General features: G+C 37.5%; 1 protein-coding gene across 4 annotated transcripts in view; it reads right to left on the bottom strand.

The window, feature by feature from the left end:
* Positions 1–21,348, bottom strand: part of pla2g7 (phospholipase A2, group VII (platelet-activating factor acetylhydrolase, plasma)) — an 89,744-nt gene that overhangs the window by 21,905 nt on the left and 46,491 nt on the right. For all 4 annotated transcript variants that reach the window (XM_069886383.1, XM_069886384.1, XM_069886381.1 and 1 more), the window contains exon 5: positions 14,352–14,420. In XM_069886383.1, coding sequence (XP_069742484.1) covers positions 14,352–14,420 — 69 coding nt within the window. The remainder of the gene's footprint in view (positions 1–14,351; positions 14,421–21,348) is intronic.

Genomic DNA, 21,348 nt, shown 5'->3' with positions numbered 1-21,348 from the left:
ACAATACTTCTCATTCTCAACATGGGATGTTTTCCCTGTTTCTGGTGCCCTGAGTCAGTCTGCTACTCCCCCAGAGTTTGCAACCCCTTGAGGCTGCTGTTGAACACAGGCTTTACCATCTTGAGCTAAGATCCCATGGTGGCAGGATTTTAAATAAAACACCGTTGGTTCCTTTAAAATGCTGTTTAGAGCCTGTACAGAGGTGTCCGTAATAGGACTGGATGGTAGGTCACTTCGGGGGAGTGCTGTGTCTCCACGCCCCATTCTCCCAGAGTCTAACGCTAATGCAGCCAGTCACAACTCTGCTACGAAATACAATCTGTTGGAGGAGCTCAGTAGATTGAGCAGCATCAGTAGGAGTTAAAGAACGGTCGATATTTCAGGCCTGAACCCGCTATGAAGAGTTCTTGCCTGAATCATCAGCCATTCATTTCTCCCACTGATACTGCTTAACCCACTGATTTCCTCCTCCTACAGATAGGGTTTTGTTTCAGATTCCAGCATCTCCATTCTCCTACATGTCTACACCTTGGCTACATGTGCACAAGCTTACTAAAATCCTTTTTTGTATACTGATGTGAAAAAAAAATTCTTCACTGTTGTAATTCTTGAAAAATTTACTGTGAGTATCCATTAATTTACTAACACTGGATGCAGTATAAATTTAAAACACTGTCAAATATATACAGAAAAAAATCAGTTTTCATTCTATTTTCATTTTTTGTGAAGATCTGCAAATATAAACAAATCTTGCTGACTGTAAAGTGAACCATTTGTTTTTTTCTAAATATTTTATTTAACAAACATATCATAATATTTCAAACTTAATCCAAATACATGTGTTATTTTATATAAAATAAAGTTAAAAATAATGCAAAAGAAAAACCTCCTCTAAATCCCCCCACCCCCTATAAACTTAAAAAAAAGAGAACAAGAAAACCACTACAGAAGCAATTCACTTTCCAATATTTATATTCCTATAAGAGAAAAGGAATGTTTGAGATTCATTCAAATTTTTATATCCAAAATCTGTAATAAGTGCTCCATATTTCACAAAAAATATATTTATCTCTTAAATTGTAAGTAATTGTCTCAACTGAAATACAACTTTGCCATCTATCCATTCCCAGATCCACATCCAACTTCCAAGTTATAGTAATACATTTAAATCAAGCCAAAAGCTTTAATTGTGGAACACTGCCAAGTCGAATGCAAAAAAGTACCAATTTCTTGGCAACATCTAAAATATAAATTCATATTATGCAACTTTTATGCAACTAACTGATCTCACATTTATTGTACTTTTCATGCTCTCTCTACATATCTGAATTCATCTATGTTCATCTATTTGCTTATTTAAATCTACCTCCCATTTATGTCTTGATTTATGAACTCCTTTTCAAGCCTTCTTTTGTAATAATTTATACATCTCTGAAATAAATTTCTTTAGATCCCTTTTTTCTTAATAAAAATTCTACTTCTGTCTCTACTGGTAATACTAAATCGTGACCAAAAATTTCACAAAAGAATCTCTTAACTTGATAATAACAAAATTATGTATTTTCCAATAACTTAAATTTTTCTTTCATTCTACTAAAAGTAATGAATTTCCCAGCTTCAAAACAATTTTTAATTTTCATAATACCATAATTTTTCCAGATTTTTAAAAACTTATTTTTCATAAAAAATGGAATAATTCTATTTTGAAACAAAGATGTTCTTCCAGACATTAAACCTCTTCCTCCAATCTCTTTATCAATTTTATTCCAAAGTTCAATTAAATGTTTCAGCGTGGTTGTTTATTTATTTCCTATTAACAATCTTGCATTCCATTTATAAATAAAGTGGTGTGGATCAGTTTCTCCTATTTTATCAAGTTCTCTATTTACCCATGTTGGAACATTATTTAACTCATACATTAATAAATCTCAACCATGCTGCTTTAAATTTCATAAAATTGGGGAACTGTAAACATCCTAAATAGTATTTCCATGACAATTTCTCCAAAGAAACCCTAGCCATTTTTCCTTTCCATCCATAAAAATTTTCTAACACACATTTAATACCTTAATTTTTTTTTGAGTAATTGAGATTGGAATACATACTGTATTTGAGGAAAAACATTTATCTTAATATGGTTTACTCTACCTATCAAAGTATTCCATTTTTCAAAATCTTCTTTAATTTTTTTTAAAATAAAAATAAATAATTTAATTTTTTTTGTCAAATCTGATGCATGCAAATACCTAAATATTTTATTTCAAAATCTGGCCATCTAGATTCAATTACTTCCTTACATTTTTGATAATCTCTATTAACTAAAGACATAATTTCACTCCCCTCCCAATTTATTTTTCATCCCAATTTATCTCCATTTTCTTTTATTCTAATTTTAAGTTGTTGCAAAGAAATTAAAGGATTTGTTAAATCAATCAAAACATCATCTTCAAATAAATATATTTTATATTCTTGTTTCACCTTAATACTCACAATCTTTGAATTTTGTCTTATTAATTCAGCTAACAATTCTATTGCTAAAACAAATAAAGCTGGTGACAATGGGCAACCTTGTCTATTTGAGCTCATTAATTCAAAAGATGTTGAAATCTATCCATTTGTCACTACCTTTGCAATAGGTTTTTTTAAAATATTTCATTCTAACCCAATCTATAAACATTGAATCCAAATTACATTTCTCTAAAACTTTAAAGAGGAAATCCCATTCTAATCCTTCTAAAATGCCTTTTCAGCATCCAAAGTAACTGCCACACTCAGGTCTTGCCTTTTTTTGAACTAAATGTATCAAACTAAGAATCCTCGCTACATTATCTGTAGTTTTCTGACCCTTAACAAATCCAGTTTGATCCATATGTATTAATTTCAATAAATATTTTGCCAATCTTTTTGCTAATATTTTATAATCAACATTTAATCATGAAATTGGTCGATAAGATGCTGGTTTCATTGGATCTCTATCTTTTTTCATAATTACTGTAATGATTCTCATTAGAAAGGATTCTGACAGAGAATGTACCTTCATAGCATAATTTAATACTCCCATCAAAGGGAGGTATTAAATTCTACAGGAAATCCGTCTTCTGGCGATTTACTATTTTGCACTGAACTCATTACCCCTTGCTGTAAATACGACATTCAAATCTTTCTGTTCCCCATCATTCAGACGAGGTAGAGTAATTTGAGATAAAAATTTATCAATCTTATTTTCATCATGTACTGATTCCGAATGACATAATTCAAAATAAAATTCCCTAAATACATCATATAGTTCTTGTGGTTTATATGCAATAGTCCCCAAGTATTTTTTAACTACATTAATGACTCTAGGTGCGTGTTCCACTTTCAATTGCCATGCTAAAATTTTATGAGCTCTTTCTCCTAATTCATACTATCTCTGTTTAGTTTTTTGAATTATTATTTTCAGTTCTGTTTGTCTGGATAGTTGTTTTATTGAAATTTTTTTTATTAATTAATTGTTATTTCCTTTCTTAGGAAAGATTATTTTGTAGATTTTTTTCTAATTTACCCATGTTCTGTTCTGATTGATTAGTCTCTATTACATATTCCTTTGTTGTGGCACGTCGCCATGTCAATTGGACAAGTGCTCCAGGCAGTGAGCACACAGCGGCATGGGCCCCAGCAAGTGAACTGGCAGTCATATAGCTAAGGCAGCATAGGGGCCAGCATCCCCAACATGGCGCTGGCCCCTGTCTTTCTTCGAGTAGCTTGTGGCTACACCTTTTTAAGTTTAGCCGAGTAACTTATTATTTGACCTCTTATGTATGCTTTTCCTGTGCTTCCGCCAAGAGTAAACAAGTATTCTATATAAAATCTCCATCATCTACATTTGGTGCATAAATATTCATAAGTTCCACATTTCCGAATAAATCTGGCAATTAATCAAAACATATCTCCCCACAGGATCTATTATAGTATCAAAAAGTTTTTACTGATAATTTTTAAAAAATTAATATCGCCACTCCTCTTGCTTTAGAATTAAAAGATGAACCAATAACTTGGCCCACTCAATCCCTTTTTAATTTAAAATGTTCCTTTTCTGTCAAATGAGTTTCTTGTAAAAATGCAAAATCAACCTTCATCTTTTTCCATATAATGTAATATTCTCTTCCTTTTAATTTTAGTATTTGGCCCATTAACACTAAAGCTAAAAAAAAAATAATTTATTTTTATCATCCATTATCCCAAATCAAAATCTATTCCAATTCTGTTCTCTCAGGTCTCTTTATCATCTCAAAATGACTCCCTTAAAAAGAAAATAGAAAAAGAATTAAAAGAAGAAAAATCCATTAATAACCAAACAAAAGAAATACTTTAAAAACTATAGAGTGCAGAATAAAAATATAACAGCACTATCTCCCTCCACTGTATGGGCTGTGGCACCTGCCACGATATGGCACATAATAGTTCGAGCAAGCAAGGAAGAACACTCAATGCTTCCCCCCCCAGGGAAAGAATTAATTATACATTAGGAAATGATAAATCACCCGCTCTTCAAGGTCCACATTAACTTGATTATCGTCAATTAAGGATGTTACCATCTGAATTTCCAGCTTCAGCTGAGGCTCCTTTTGACAGCTTGCAATCTGCTTCATCACAGCTTTTTTCCAATGTAATTTGGACCCACAGCACCTCTCTTTGAACTTCTTGTTGAGGACTTAAACTCAACCATTCTTGCTGCTCTTCTTTAATAGTAGGAAGTGATTCTGCAAATCTTTGTGCTGCTTCTTCATCCATAAAGAACTTTCGTTCGTTCACCAAAAATACCTTCAACGTAGCTGGATATCTAAAAGTAAACTTACAGCCTTTCTTCTAAAGAATTGTCTTCACTGGATTGAATTGTTTTCTTCTACCCATCACTGCTTTACTTAAATCCGCATAAAGGAAAATTTTAAGGGAACCATTTATGTTCAGCCATCTGAATTGAAATCATGGAACATCTAACATGCTCTCTGATCCATTAGTATTTGTTATTATATCCAACTGTTGGACTCCCGGAAAATTGAGCAGAAACTGTCCTGTTATGCTGAGAAACTGAATCACAGACCCTTTACCCATCAGACCTCACACAGGAACCGAGCCCTTTAATGAAACCAATGGCAATTCCAGGCCCCCAAATTAGGAGGAAACAAAGTGATTATATTTGCTTTAATTTTTCATCAGTCAGAAATTAAAAAACTTAAAAATCTATGACAGTTCTGATGGAAGCCAAAACTCTATCTTGACTTTACTTATTGTCAAGGATGTTGTTCGTGGACACCTCCTGCCCATCCTTCTCATAGCCCAAGTAGGCATGTAGGAAGCGAGGGCTAGGGTTCCAAAGGGTGAGACTTATCCAACAAGATATGGCCTATGGCCACAGTCTAGAGTCCTCTCATTACCTGGCATTGAGGGGTTGAGACTGAGGGGAAGTCACTCTACCTACAAAGATGGGGAGGACAAGAAATGACAAGGTGCCAAAGGGGTGGTAACAGTGTATTGAGAGAACAAATGTAACAATGTACATCAGTGAGAATGTCTAGATATGACTGGCATTGTGAGTGTAAAAGACTTTAACGGTTTTCTTGTTTGTAAATAATTTATTTGTGAATAAAGTACAGTTTTGGTGTAAAGAAACCAATATCAGGCCCATTGCAATTGATGTTTGTTTCCTTTTATGGGAAGTTAACATTACTGTGAAGGCAGCAACTTCAAATCATTGGAACCAAATAACAAAAAGGTACTGAATAATTCTCCAGGAAATCATTTGATGACCTTGTGGTGGTATGTCATGCATGATGTCATTTCACCACTAGGTGGTTCACCTGGTGACCTTGAAAATAAGCCCTTCCTCCTCATTCTGGCCTAGGCTTGTACAGAGGCAAGACCAAGGCTTCAAAGCCTAGCTGTATACCAGTCTATTAAAACTAGTGTTTTACCTGCACTCTGCCTCATGTGGTTTGATGCTACTAGCCTACAGACCTAAGATCAGGAAAATTTTAAACTGGTGTTGCTCAGCCAACTCTACAGTGTAATATTTGCAAACTCTATTCATTGACTCATCAGGGTCACCATTGTAAAATTGATTAGGGTTTAGGTCCAATTAGGGATTGACAATGTTGCCAAAGCAGCCCATGCAAAACTCATATACTGTATATTTTGGCATACAAGTTGACTGGTAGATAGATTGACCCCTTTTTTTTTAACCTCACCTATTGGTTTTATGGTATATCTGGCATATAAGTCAACCTCCATTTTTCAGGCTGTCTAGGCCTTCCAGAACAACCCAAAACATTTTAAAACATCCCAATCGCAAGTAACAAAGCTGCAAATTAAGTAAGTAAAAAAAAAATCCTCAGCCGACTGGCTAGGAGCTGGAGCACCGACATCATGCTCCTGGCAGGAGCAGGAACCTCGGCCTACCAGGCAGGAGTGGCAATGGCGACGTCAGGGTCCCAGGTAGGAGCAGTGGGGAGGTGTCAGGGTGCGGTGGCGCCGGCAGTGGGAGGTGCTTCCAACATCAACCATGCCAAATTGACTTCAATCTTTTTTTCTCCAGTGAATTTAAGGTCTTAAGTATATCTGGCGTATAAGTCAACCCCCATTTTTTGAGATTAGACTTATTCACTGAAATATAATCTACAAAATTTAGTTTAAAGGATGAGAAAAACGTGCAGTGCTTAAGCCAGTCATCCACTTATTTTAAGAAAAGGAAGAGTAAAGTTGGCATTAGCAGCTCTATAATAATTTATAAAGCAGAATAAATAGTTTTAGACATTGCTTATCATGCATTTATAAATTTCCCTTGCAAACAATATTACCTGGAGATCTGCACAAGTCCAAATGCACATTAAAAATTACACTTGCTGAAACTTAGTTTGGCTGAACAGAAACAATGTAACATTTTTCTACAGTTTTCCACACTCCAAACATACTAGGATCAAATCGGAGGTGTGCTGTTGTGTGGATTGTGCTTCACCCCACCTACTACTTCACATTCAACTTTAATTTGCAACCTTCTGTTTAATCCAAAGTGTAATTGTAATGTGTGTAATCAAACTCCATACTTTCTCACTTCAGCAGTCCTTGGTGGTGGGGTGTCCTGAACAGAGACTGGGCTCAAATGTATTTAAGTAACTGTTTAGAAACATCTCAAATGATCACATTCAAGAACAGTTAAAATAGATTTAAACAACTTTAACATTTGTAAATACATTTAGCAAATGAAAATTAATTCAAAACATTTTAAATTTGAATAAACTACATTTTTTCATTCAGTTTCAAATGAATGGAAGCATGCTACTTCCACCAGTCATACCTGGCCCATAAACAAAATGTTATTTATTGCTCTCAGCTGACCATGATGTAATTCTGCCCTTGGATTGTGTGCAATACTGCAGTAGACCATCAGCCTCTTGATTTCCAGTTTACTCAAATTCCCTGCATGAGTGCTGAAGTCAGGGACAGACCTTGCTCATGGTTTCCTTCTGAACCACTCGCTGAAGTTTATTTGGTTTCAACTCCTCATTTCAATTGCATTAGACTCATTGTCTGTCAGCAGGGGGTACTATAGGCTGCACCTTGAGAGTACAGACAAGAGATTGCAGATGCTGCAAGCCAGCAAAAATTCAACCTGCTGGAGTTAAACAAGAAAATGCAGATGCTGTCAAGTGCAAGACACAAATATGCAGGAGCAATTTACACAGCATCCATCAGAAGTAAAAGGTAACCAACCTTTCAGGCCTAAGCCTTTCAAACAGGAATGAGAAAAAAAGGTAGATGCCTGGAAAAGGTGAGGGGGGGGGGGGGGAGGGAGGAAGGCGAAGGGGTGGAGCACAAGCTAACATCATGTTTGCATTATAATGCTGCTGCAAAACACTGAATTTCACGACATCACAGTGGAGACAGGTGGGAGGATAGAAGAGAAAAAGGGTGAGAAGTGATGGGGAGAAGGCAGAGGGATAAGGGTAACTCTCTGAGAGGAGAAGGAAGGAGACAGGGGGATAGGGAAAGATATGGGAAAGGGCTGGAGTTAACAGAAATTGGAGGTCGATATTAATGCTGACTGGTTGGAGACTTCCAAGACCGAACACAAGGTATTGTTCCTCCATTTTACAGGTGGTCTCAGTTTGCAAGTACACGAGGCCATGGACAGACATGTCTGAGGCAATGGAATATAGAAATAAAATTGTTGGTCACCAGGAGGTCCTTGCTCCAGGACTCCTCATCCACTCATCCCTTCCCACCAACAGTACTTCCAAGTGAAGTAAAAACACAGTGCTGTAGAAACTCAGCAGTTTAAACAGCATATTGTGAGAGATGGTACCTTCTGATGCTGGTTGAATGCTGGCTTGGCGTTCTTTGGTACGATCCTGTTGCAGAAGTAAGAGGTGGTACCTGAGAGCTGTCATCTGGCCTCAGCAATGTCAGTACAACCGACCACAATAGCACAACTCTCGTCTTCATTTGTGAATCTGTTGGGGTCATTTACTGTGCTCCTGATCTGTGATGTTGTAATTCATTTAATTTTGTTATTGCCATTTGTGAAATCATGACCTAAAATTTTGGGCAACTTGGTACCTACTACACAGTTCCTAATGGGCTGACTTATTTATGGACAAGATCTAGATTGGCAGATTTATTTCATAAGAACCTTACTCAGAAATTTTATTGGAACCAACACATTATTTTCTATCACAATAAATCACGTCATCTGTACATGCAACAAGTAAACGAGAATTGAAAAACAATTCATTTTGTGTTCATTTATTTAACTTTAATTTCTACATAAAATCGGAATGCAAGTTTTATTTAAAAATTTGGTTAATGATTTATGAATTCTGCAAGGGTAAATTTACATTATCCAAATGGTTATGTTCACTTTATAAGGGGATAGAAATGTTGGAAAACAGGCACCTTGAACTTTAAAGCCCCATGCATTGAATTAATTCAGATACGTTTAACGATTGTGTGCTGCTCCACCATTGACTCAGATTGATGACCTTGCAATTCTATTATTGTCTGGATGTACTTGCTATCCATTATTCCAGAACAAACTGTGTGTACAAGACAACTAATTTAAACACAGAGGTTTAATGCCTTTTTCTAGCTAGTTTGGCAGTGAACCATAAAATATTGTCTGCCCCCTTTGCAACATCACACATCAGCAAAATATTTCAGCTAGAAAGTCACAATGTTCAATGAACTTTTTTTTCTTTGCTTTTATTATTTTTAAAAATAATCCCAAATATACTTTTATACTAATCTCAATGATACTCCATGTGCCTTATTTTAATAAGGATATGAAATAGGTGACAGGACAGATAAACTTGTGGCTAAAGACCTGTTGCAGAGGGATGGTCTTAGGTACTATTATCACTGAGATTGCTTCTGGAGTTGATAGAAGCTATACGAGAAGAACTCTTTGCACCTCAACTGGGGGACCAATATCCCTGCAGAGAGGTTTTTCTTCACCTCTTTGGAGGGTTTAAATTAATTTAGTAAAGGGAAGAATAGTCATCCCAACAGTGGAGAGAAAAATTAGGATAAATCAAGCAGACCCAATAGTCAGAGCAAACAGGCAGGTTAGGAACATGAAAGAGCCAGCAGGTTCATCTACATTTACTTTAATGCAAGGAGCCTCACAGTCATCAGATAAGCTAAATGATTCACCAAATTATGGTGTTACTGCAGTCATAGAAGTGTGGTTATTATTTTTCACACCATAAACCATATTGACCAAAATACACATAAATATTTCCCTCTTGAATATACAGTGTCATTTTCTTCCCTTTTTCCCCCCTCCCTTCCCACCCCCCTCCCCACCCACTAAACATTCAACATATACATTAAACCCATTAAACAATGTCATCACACAATGAAAATAAACAAGAAAATTGTGTCATCTACTTTTACATACTGGGTCAGTTCATTTCATCTTCTTCTCATTCTGTCATTTTAGGGAGTGGAGGTCCACGGTAGGACTTCTCTGTTGTGTTCCATGTACGGTTCCCAAATTTATTCGAATACTGTGATGTTATTTCTTAAATTATATGTTATTTTTTCCAATGGAATACATTTATTAATTTCTATGTACCATTACTGTATTCTCAGGCTATCTTCTGATTTCCAGGTTGACATAATACATTTTTTTGCTACAGCCAAGGCTATCATAATAAATCTTTTTTGTGCTCCATCCAAATTGAGTCCAAGTTCTTTACTTCTTATATTACTTAGAAGAAAGATCTCTGGATTTTTTGGTATGTTGCTTTTTATGATTTTATTTAATACCTGATTTAGATCTTCCCAAAACTTATCCACTTTCTCACATGCCCAAACTGCATGTACTGTTGTTCCCGTTTCTTCCTTACAGCGAAAACATCTATCTGATACTATTGGGTCCCATTTATTTATCTTTTGGGGTGTGGTGTAGAGCCTATGTAACCAATTATATTGTTTCATGCGTAACCTCGTGTTTATTGTATTTCTCATAGTTCCAGAGCATAGCTTTTCCCATGTTTCATTCTTTATCTTGGTTGATGAAAGGGAACGGCAGGTCTTCAGCTTGGAGACAGAAGTTTTAGAATGAGAGGGGAATCCAAAAGGAGGGCAAGCTGTATTATCATTAGAAAGAACATAAAAAGCAGTTCTTAGAGAGGATATCCTAAGGTGTGTGTGTGTGTGTGGGGGGGGGGGGGGGGGACCACACAACCTTTTACCATGCGTGGACCAGATTATGTGTCAGTAGTTGAATGGTGGGCTGCACTGATGCTACCATTAATGAAATAAATAAATAAATTGATGATTAGATTGAATGAATAAATAGATAGATAAATGGAATAAATACGATAATGCATTTCAGGTCAGGGAAGGCATTTTCAAATCTGGAAATGCACCACAAATCACTAGTTAGTCATTAAAATGACACAATTAAAAAAAGTCAAAAAGGAGAAAAATTAGTCACACTGAAAACAAAATAACCCCAAAAATAAACAGCAGTGAGAGGGGGAGCAAAAGATGGGCAGAATTTAAGTGTGTCCAGTGAAGTGTTGGGGAAAATATTGGAAACTACTACTGGGGAAGAAAACTGGGCAAGTAATAAAAGTATTGGTGGGAACAGTGACTAGAATTCTTCAAGTTTCAAGGTAGTTAATGAAGCCAGATGTTGTGGAGAAGGTCTTAATAAAGTCTCATCTGTATCCATCCAGGAATAGCAGAGAGTGTTTGGGGAGGTGCCTGATCTGGAGCAGGTCACTATCAAAAAAAGAGAGATGTTAATATCATGGGATGCCAAAACATTGATGAATCTCCAGGGCCAAATGAGATGCACTCCAGGTTGCTCTGGGGGGTGGTTGGGGGGGGGGGGGGGGGTGAGAGAAAGTAGGAGATATCTGGGGTTCTAACAGAGATTTTTCCATATTCATTAGCCACAGATGAGACACCAGATGATAGGAGGATAATTAATGTTGTTCCTTTATTCAAAAAGCACAGTGGGGATTGGTCCTGTAACTACAGGCCAGAGAGCCTTACATCAGTCATAGAAATATTGTTGGAGAAAACCTACAGGGGTAGTATTCATGTGGAATGTCAGGGGTTTATTAGAGGTAGTCTTCTTGGTTTTCTGTAGGAACAATCCTATTTCACTAATTTTGTTGATGATCCCCCCCCACCCCCCCCCAGAAAAGTCATATAGCATAGAAACCATTTGGTCCTCTTGTTTTATTTCCCTCTGATATGGAGAAAAGTTTATTGAAGTTACTCTTTTTGTATTTTTTTGATACCTCAATCATATTTTCTCACATCCTTCATTCCAGGGAAAGCAGACTCAACCTCACCCATCTCTCCTTGTAACTGAAATTCCAGGCAACATCTTAGTGAATCTCCTTTGTACTCTCCACAGTGCTATCACATCATTTTGAGGAGGCAACAAAGAAGATTGAGAGTTATCTGTGTTAACATTGATAAGATCCTTGACAAGTCTTTTCCAGATGGTTGGTCTGGAAAGTTAAGGTGCATAATATTTAAGGCAAGGTATCTAATTGCATCCAAAATTGGTTTGGTGATATGAAGCAAGGGATAGTGGCAAAAGAATGCTTTAATTATTAAAAGTTCATGACCACTGTTGTGCCACAGATCAGTGATGGGTCTTGTGATAATATATTAACGACTTGAATCATTTGGATAATTGGATGTGTACAAGAGACTGTTTGCAAGTTTGTGGATGACACAAAAGCTGGTGTTGGTGTGGTTGTCTAAACCTGCGGCAGGATACAGGTCAGATACAAAGTTGGGAAGATTGTCAGCAGATAAGATTTAATCCTGACAAGTGAGGTGACTTTTGGGAAGACAAATTGGAATGGGACATTTACAGTAAATGACAGGACACTAAGGAATGTTGCTGAACAGAAAGAACAAGGGATTCAGGTAGAGGGCGATAAAATTGGATGCTAGCCTTCATAGGTTTAAGCATAGGATATTTTAAAAAATGGGACTTTAAGCTGCAACATGACAGTAGAGCAGCAGGACCACTCCTAGATATTGTTGCAGATATATATTGTTGCAGTTCTGTAGGATAGGAAGGATGTGGTTGTGCTGGAGATTGAGAAGAAGTGTACCAAGATGTTATCTCGATTGTGGGGAGAGATTGGACAGGCTGATTTTGATTTTTCTGGAGCAAAGGAGGTGGTGGGGGGTTTCACCTGATAGGGGTTTATAATATTACAAGAGGTGCAAATAGGGTGGATAGTCAAAATCTTTCTTTCCTCATGGCAGAGGCGTCAAAATAAGAAGGCATTTCAAAAAGCTTGAGAGGAAAGTATTTTTTAAATCACTGTGGTTTATATTTGGAATTCCCTGCCAGAGGTGGTGGAGTCAGATACAATTACAGTACAACTCCAATTATCCGAAAAGGTCAGGACTGGGCCTATGTCAGATGAACTTTTTTTTCGACGAACTGCTCTTTTTTTTTTAAAAACAGCCCAGTAGCAACAGCAAATCATTTGTATCAATTTTTAACTACCAACAAACAACAGGGGAAGGCTATTTAAGCATTAAAATGTTTAATTTCGACAAAAAAATGCTGGCCGCAACACCACCACTGATTATCGAGACCTCTCAACCCCTGCAGCTCATCTCCAACACATCACCACCACTGCTGTTGATCCCAGGGAAGGCTTCCTGGGCCAGTGGAACACTCACTGATGAGTCGGTGGGTTCCTGTCTCCCCAGTCATTGGAGAAGCTGACACCCGAGTCCTGACTCCAAATCCTCCCTTAGGCCTACTGCACATGCACACTGAGGAGTCTGGTGTGCGTGTGCGGTAGTAGGCCAAGGGGAGGGCTTGGCATTGGGAATTGTGGTGTGCTGAGGAGAGAAGTAGGGAAGAGGAGGGGAGGAAATGCCACTGAGCCCAAGGTCCTGCTCCTGACTCAGAGCCTGAGGCCCCCACTCCGGCTCAGGAGGCCGCTCTCCTTGAGGACGCCGGGAGAGGGGATTCTTCTGACTGCTTGAGAGGGAGAGTTGGAGAAAAAAGTCAATAGGGGAAGGTAAAGAAGAAATTGAAAGAGAGAGGTGAGGGAGTTAACTGAAACTAGGACAATTGTCATTCTACTTTCCATGTCGGGTAAAGTATTTTTCAACCTGTGAAGTCAGATTTCTGATCTGTTTTGATATCCTTATTTATAGGAAATTTAACATTTTATTTTGGATATTGATGAATCCGATTTCAGATCATTGGAGTTGTACTGTACTTCATTTAAGCAACCTTAAGAAGGGCACTTAGATAGGCAAGGCATGGCTCTAATGCAGGCACATAGCATTAATATAGAAGGATAAAAAGGTCAGCAATGACATAGTGGGCCAAAAGAACCATTTCTGTACTGGAGAACAGTTAATGTTGGGAATTTGATGTTACAATAGTGTTGTGAGATAATGAATGTTATAAATATTGCTGACCATCCTTGGCTCTTTGCAATCAAATTGCAAGTTTAAAGTCAACAATCTGCTGCAATTTAATTGAAAAGAAAACCTAAAATCTTGCAACTGATAAGGAGTAGAAGGCAGAAGCCATTCTCAAATAATATTTAAAAAAAAAACATTATTTCATAATCTACCTGTCTTGATTCATATAATGAGATGACCAACCCATCCTACCCATGAAATCTGTCAAATTCCTTGTATGTGCTTGCAAGCAAGATAGACCGTTAATCATAACAACCCACTAGGGCGAGATTAACCAAGCAAAACCATTCCACACCTTCTTATTTTATGTGGTACTTTCTATCAGGTATTATTCAGATAATTGCTTTAATATTAGGAAGTAAAATGTTATTCTTTACCTGTGTTCCACAGCAGCAACTACAAATCCCGAAGAAGCCACTTCAATGCATATAGCTGAATAAAGAGTCCTACAAAGAGATGAAATTCAAATTAAAGAGCTTGATCTAAAATACATTAACCCAGCAATCTTTAACCTTGCACTGGAAACATCAATAGCTCAAACTAATTACAGAAAAATCCCTGGTATCTGGCACCTATGGGGATTGTGGATGCCTGATTTGCAAATTTTCCGGTTGCCTAACCAATAGGCCAGCATTAAGAATGATAAAAGACAAAAGACAGTGTAAAATGTAAAGTAATTTGTAAAACAAAATCAGTATTGTAGTTCTTAATAATGTAAAATTCACTTTAATCAGGTAATTCTCATAGTTTACAAAATTTAAATTCGAACCCCAGTCGCTGACACGGTAACAGCACTGTGCTAACCGCTATACCAACCATGCCACCATCACTATCAACTCCCCTTCCCCCCAAGTTACAAATAAAACCTTACTAATATACTGTGACAAATTATGTTATATTTTATATTGTATATAGATAGGTTTTAAAAGGAGATAAATTGTGTGGGGGTTTCTAGTTAGGTCATGCACAGATACAAACACTTCAAAACAGATCTCAAGCCAGACAGTCCAGGCTCCGAGTGCCTTTGCAAAAACTTTGAAGAATGCCTATAAGGACTTCACAAGTAGGTGTTAATTGGACTTGCTGTGGAGTCATGGATTATTGTTTTAGAAAGCAACAGATGAACAAACTCAGAAGACTGGGTCTGGTGCCGCAGTCTGAGAGCAGTTTGCTGTTCTCAGAGGGTTATGTGGTTTTCTCTGAGGGGGGGGGAAGAGAGAGAGAGAGAGAGTTTCTTCGGCAAGACACTGAAGTGTCTGATCAAAAGGAATCAGTTGTGGATGTCGAACAAGCAACAAATCTCTCTCTGAAAACCGACAAGAAACGTCCTGAGTGGTAACCATTTACCTTTCAAGCACCAAAGCCTGGTGAAATTCATAAATGTTAAATTCTGTGCACAGTACAATAATTGCCTGATACCCGTGAACTTGAAGGAATGAGAAATGAGATTGGACTGTGAATTAAAGAATTTTTCTGAACTTATACACACATTACATACACGTGCACTTAGAATTAGAAGGGGTTTAAGTTAAATAGTAATAAGTTAAAGTTTGATCCTGTTTTCATGTTTAAAGAATTAAAAGCAATTTTTGTTTAAGTAACTATTTGTCTTGGTGAATTTGTATCACTGCTGGGTTTTGGGGACCTCTGAGCCTATAACAATACTTAATACTAATAAAAATAAAGACTTACCAGGCAGGGATAGGAAGACACTTTGGGAGAGTTGCCCCAGCAGGCCTTCATCCTGGGCAACTCCATTTTATTCAAATATAACTTTAATCAAACAGCTTTGCGGGCATGACACGACAGGGACGCTCCCACCTTTACCAAGAGGTTGTGTGTTGCTTCAGAGAACATTTACTTTTACAATTATAAACTTTTATTTAAATTTTAAATTGTTTAAATATTTATTTATTTATTTATTCTCAATTTTGATTCTGCCAGTTGCTTAGGATGGCCGGTTGCTTGAATTACAGATACTGGGGATTTTACAGAAAGAGCACTAGAAAGTTCATTTTTGACCATTAATACTGGCACACTGACTAGCCATTCTGGAAACTTATCCCTAGTTGGTGCAACAGATCATTGCATCAGCATATTGAACCCTGCATCTGAAAATCAATCCATTGACTACAATGACAGAGTACAATGTGCTGATGCAACCAAAAGGTGTGTACAATGCTACTGACCATAGAAAACAACAGTACAGAAAACAGGCCATCGGCCCTTCTAGTCTGTGCCAAATCATCAATCCTCTAGTCCTACTGATCCGCACCCATTCCATAACCCTCCAGTCCTCTCCCATCCATGTATCTATCCAATTTATTCTTAAAACTTAAGAGTGAGCCCGCATTTACCAAGTCAGATGCCAGCTCATTCCAAACTCCAACCATTCTCTGAGTGAAATTCCTCCAAATGTTCCCCTAAATCCATGTCCTCTCGTATGTATCTCCCCCAATCTAAGTGGAAAGAGCCAATTTGCTTTTACTCTGTCTATTCCCCTCATAATTTTTTAAACCTCTAGCAAATCTCCTCATTCTTCTACACTCTAAACCTGTTTAATCTTTCTCCTGAAGACCCAGCAGCATCCTAGTAAATCTCTGCACTCTTTCGATCTTACTGATATCCTTCCTGTAGTTTGGCAACCAGAAAGAACTGCGCATATTACTCCAAATTTGGCCTCACCGATTTCATATACAACCTTACCATAACATCCCAACTCCTGTACTTAATACTTTGATTTATGAAGGCCAAGATGCTAAAAGCTTTTTTTTTTTACAACCCTGTCTACATGTGATGCCACTTTCAGAGAATTATGTATCTGTATTCCCAGATCCCTTTGTTCCTCTGCACTCCTTAGTGCCCTACCATTTACTGTGTATGTCCCACCTTGGTTAATCCTTCCAAAATGCCACACTTTACACTTGTCTGGATTAAATTCCATCTGCCATTATTCAGTCCATACTTCCAGATGGTCCACATCCCTCTGAAGGTTTTAAAAGCCTTCCTCACTGTCCACCTCGCCTCCAATCTTAGTGTCATCAGAAAACTTGCTGATCCAATTTCCCACATTATCATCCAGATTATTGAAATCAAAAACAAACAAAAATGGTCCTAACACCAATCCCTGGGGCACACCATGAATCATAGGCCTCCAGTCTGAGAAGCAATCATCCACTACCACCCTCTGTCTTCTCCCATTCAACCAATTTCAAATCCAGTTTACAACCTCTCCATGAATCCCTAGTGTCTGAAACTTCTGAACTAACTTCCCATGCGGGACCTGTCAAAGGCTTTACTAAATTCCATATAAACAACATCCACAGCCTTTCCTCCATCTAATGTCTTGGAACCTCCTCAAAAAACTCAGTTAAACATGACCTACCAAGCACAAAGCCATGCTGACTATCCTAGACAGCCCTTGGTTGTCCAAATACTTGTATTCCCAATCTCTCAGAACACCCCAATAATATACCCACCTCTGATGTCAGGCTCACTGGCCTATAATTTCCTGGTTTACTTTTGGGGCCTTTTTTAAACAATAGAACAAAATGAGCTACCCTCCAATCCTCTGGCACTTCACCCGTGTCTAAGGACATATCTCTGCCATGGCCCCTGTAATTTCTACACTAGTCTAATTCAAACTCTGAGGGAATATCATGTCAGGCCCAGGGGATTTTTCTACCTTTATTCACTGTAAGGCAGCAAGCACCTCCTCCTCCTTAATCTCTATATGTTCCATGACACTACTGCTTGTTTCCTTTCCTTCCTTACACACCACGCTAATTTCCTGAGTAAATACTGATGCAAAAAACTGGTTAGGCTCCACACGTAGACAACCAATTTGTTCTTCTAAGGGACCAATGTTGTACCTTACTATCCTTTTACTTTTAACATACTTGTAGAAACCCTTCGTGTTTACCTTCACATTATCTGCCAAAGCAACCTCATGTCTTCTTTATGCCTTCCTGATTTTTTTCTTAAGTATTTTCTTACCTTTTCTATATCTATTTGCTCCTTGTTGCCTATGCCTGCCATACATCCCCCATTTCTCTTTATGAGATTGCTAATATTCCTTGAAAACCAGTTCTCTAAGCCTGTTAACTTTGCCTTTAATCCTGACAGGAACATACAAACTCGGCACTCTCCCTGTTTTTTAGTGCCCTACACCAGCTTCCTCAATCCCTCATGGCCACTGTCGATCATAGGCACTGCCATTTTGGGCCCAGCCTCGCAGTCATGGGCTTTTAAAATAAACCACCGTTGGCTCCTATAATGGGCCATTTAAAGCCTATGCGGAGCTGATGGCAGTTGGACAGCGCAGTTGGACCCTGTAGAGGAGCGTGTGACTTTGCTCCCTGCAGGTCCACACCAGTGGCAGCGTTGCCATTACAGCCACACCAGCAGAGCCACCATTGTTTCATATTTCTATTAATTTGAAGGTAATTTTTTCTTAAATCTAACACTTCCTGCTTTTCACTATATATACTTCCCTGCAGTGGAATAGTGAACATGCTCTCTTGGATGGGAATAATAAGACTGCTTTTCAGATATTTCTGCATATAATACCCACTAGCACATAATGGCTTTTCAGAATATAATTAAATATTTTGCCATTCAGGATAATTGGAAAACAAGGTTCTACTCATTTTCCCCACACACAATGATAATCAGTTATGTTGATATGGAGAAACATCGGAAAAGAGAAGTGGCATGTGAAGTGCACCAGTCACATTGATCTTTGGGAACACATCTATCATCAACAAGCTGTAGGGAAACAAGAAAAAAGGACTTGGTTTGTAATCTAGGAGCAAAATATTGAAAGGGCTGGATAGAATGGACATGTAGAAGATGTTTCCATTAGTGGGAGAGTCTAGAACTAGAGGGCACAGCCTCGGAATAAAGGACATCCTTTAGGACAGAGTTAAGGAGAAATTTCTTCGGCCAGAGGGTGCTGAATCTGTGGGATTCATTGCCACAGACTGCTACAGAGTCCGTCATTGGGAGTATTTATAGCAAACATTGATAGGTTCTTAATTAGTAAGGGTGTCAAAGCTTATGGGGAGAAGACAGGAGGATGAGGTCAAATCAAGTATGATTCGAATTACAGAGACTCAAAGGCCCAATTCTGCTCCTGCATCCTATGAGCTAACTCCTGAAAATCTGAAATAAAAACAGAAATTCTAGAAATATTCAGGAAGTCAAGAATTATATTTGGAAAGGGAAATTGGAGTAAAAGGTCAGCTCAAAACTTTCCTCATCTTTATAGAATCATACGAATTAGGTGCTGAAGTAGGCGCCAAAGTAGGCCAGTCAAACTCTCAAACTGTGCCCCCATTTTATAAAATCATAGCTGATCTAATTGTAATCTCATCCCTACCCGTCTGTGTTAACCTTTCACCCACTTACTTGCTTATTAAAACATCAATCAACTTAAGGCAACTCAGTTTCTGTATCTGCTCTCAACCCTCTTAAAGAAATATTTTCACCTCAGTGTTAAGCAGTACCCTAACTAGATTCAGTATATTTCACAAAGAAACATGCTCTCCACATCCACCACAGCAAGACCCCTCAGGACCTTCCAAGGCTCACTCCAGTTCCTTCTTGCTCTTCTAAACATCTAGCCTAGACTAGCCAATCTTTGTCAAAAGATGACACAGCCATTCCAGCTATCAGTCAAAGAAGATGCACCAGGACTCACTGATACCTATAAAATGAAAACATAAGCTCCTGCTTTGTATAGAATTCTCTATCAAAAATAATAATAGTTAGCTTTCATGCATTTCCTTACAATACATACAGTGGGGATTGGTGGCAGACAAGGATCCATTGAGAATCTCCCAACTTTTAACTATTGAACAATATTTCTCTGACGTTAACAAACTGCATAGAGCACAATTCCAAATTTCAATGCTGGTTCTGTCACAGTAGGCAAACTTGTGGAAATTCTCCTATGGGCCATAATGCTCCTTAGCTAGAAAGTTCAAAGAAAATTAACTTGAACTCTCCCATTTACTTGTTTTACAATGAAATTCATGTGTGTGATTGTGATGGCAACATAATTAGAATTTCTGAACTGTAATTAATGAATGAATTAAGATATGGAAAATACATTCTTTTACATAGTAGTAATAATTTCAAAATGAACTCATTATGTCGGACCAAATTCAATATCCATAGCTATTAGTACATAGATACTCCTTCATCTTGTAGTTTTGGGTTTTTTTTGATGTTACCATAATTTTTTGAATATTTTATTTTTGTTTTTGTCCATAAATATACATACCAGTTTTCAAGAAGTAGTGGTAAGAGAGAGATTAGAAAGATTAGGTATATAAATAACATTTTTTAAACAAAAAAAATCCCTTTCCTCCTACCCCCTTCACAGTATAAATCCAACTTACAGTTGGATTTAAAAAAAAGAAAGTTTCCATTGGGGAGGTCACTTATTTTTAATAAATTGTAAATTATTATTATTTAAATTATTAAATTAATAACTTTTTAAAAATATTATATTTGGGCCACTATATAGTCCAAATATGGTTGCCATATTTTTATAAATACATCATATTTGTCCTTTAAATTATATGAGATTTTTTTCCATAGGTATACAGCTATTCATCTCTGTGTTCCATCGTGCTATCTGTAGAGGAGAATCGGATTTCCAATTAATCGCAATACATTTCTTAGCCACAGCTACAGCTATTTTAACAAATAAAAATAGGAATTTAGTTAGTTTGTTATCTATTCAATAAAATTGAATAGCCCACCGCCAGTGGGCTGATAACGCCTCAAACCGTGCATCTTGGCGCCTCACAGTTTGGCGGGCAGCAACCTCCTTTGAAGAAGACCGCAGAGCCCACCTCACTGACAAAAGGCAAAGGAGGAAAAACCCAACACCCAACCCCAACCAACCAATTTTCCCTTGCAACCGCTGCAATCGTGTCTGCCTGTCCCGCATCGGATTTGTCAGCCACAAACGAGCCTGCAGCTGACGTGGACTTTTTACCCCCTCCATAAATCTTCGTCCGCGAAGCCAAGCCAAAGAAGAAAATTGCCCAAAAGATAAAGTTCCGAGTCATCCATGAAGGCCACCCTATTATTCTTGTTAGTATTTCAGTAATATCCTGCCCAAAAGTTCTCACCTTCTCACGCAACCACGTAACGTACCAACATTCTTATTTCTATTCCACATCTAAAAGACATCTCTGATATTTCCAATTTTGATTTATGTAATTTTTGTGGTGTGAGATATAATTGGTGTAGGAAATTATATTGCATCAATCCGTATCTTGCATTTATAATTGCTATCCAAAGACCAATTAGAGCAGCATCTTTCCATTATTGTAACTCCTAACTCCTTTCTCTTTTTTT

This window comes from Narcine bancroftii, chromosome 6 (genome assembly GCF_036971445.1).
Source record: "Narcine bancroftii isolate sNarBan1 chromosome 6, sNarBan1.hap1, whole genome shotgun sequence".
In the NCBI taxonomy this organism is placed as follows: domain Eukaryota; kingdom Metazoa; phylum Chordata; class Chondrichthyes; order Torpediniformes; family Narcinidae; genus Narcine; species Narcine bancroftii.
This window is presented reverse-complemented; position numbering and strand designations above follow the sequence as displayed.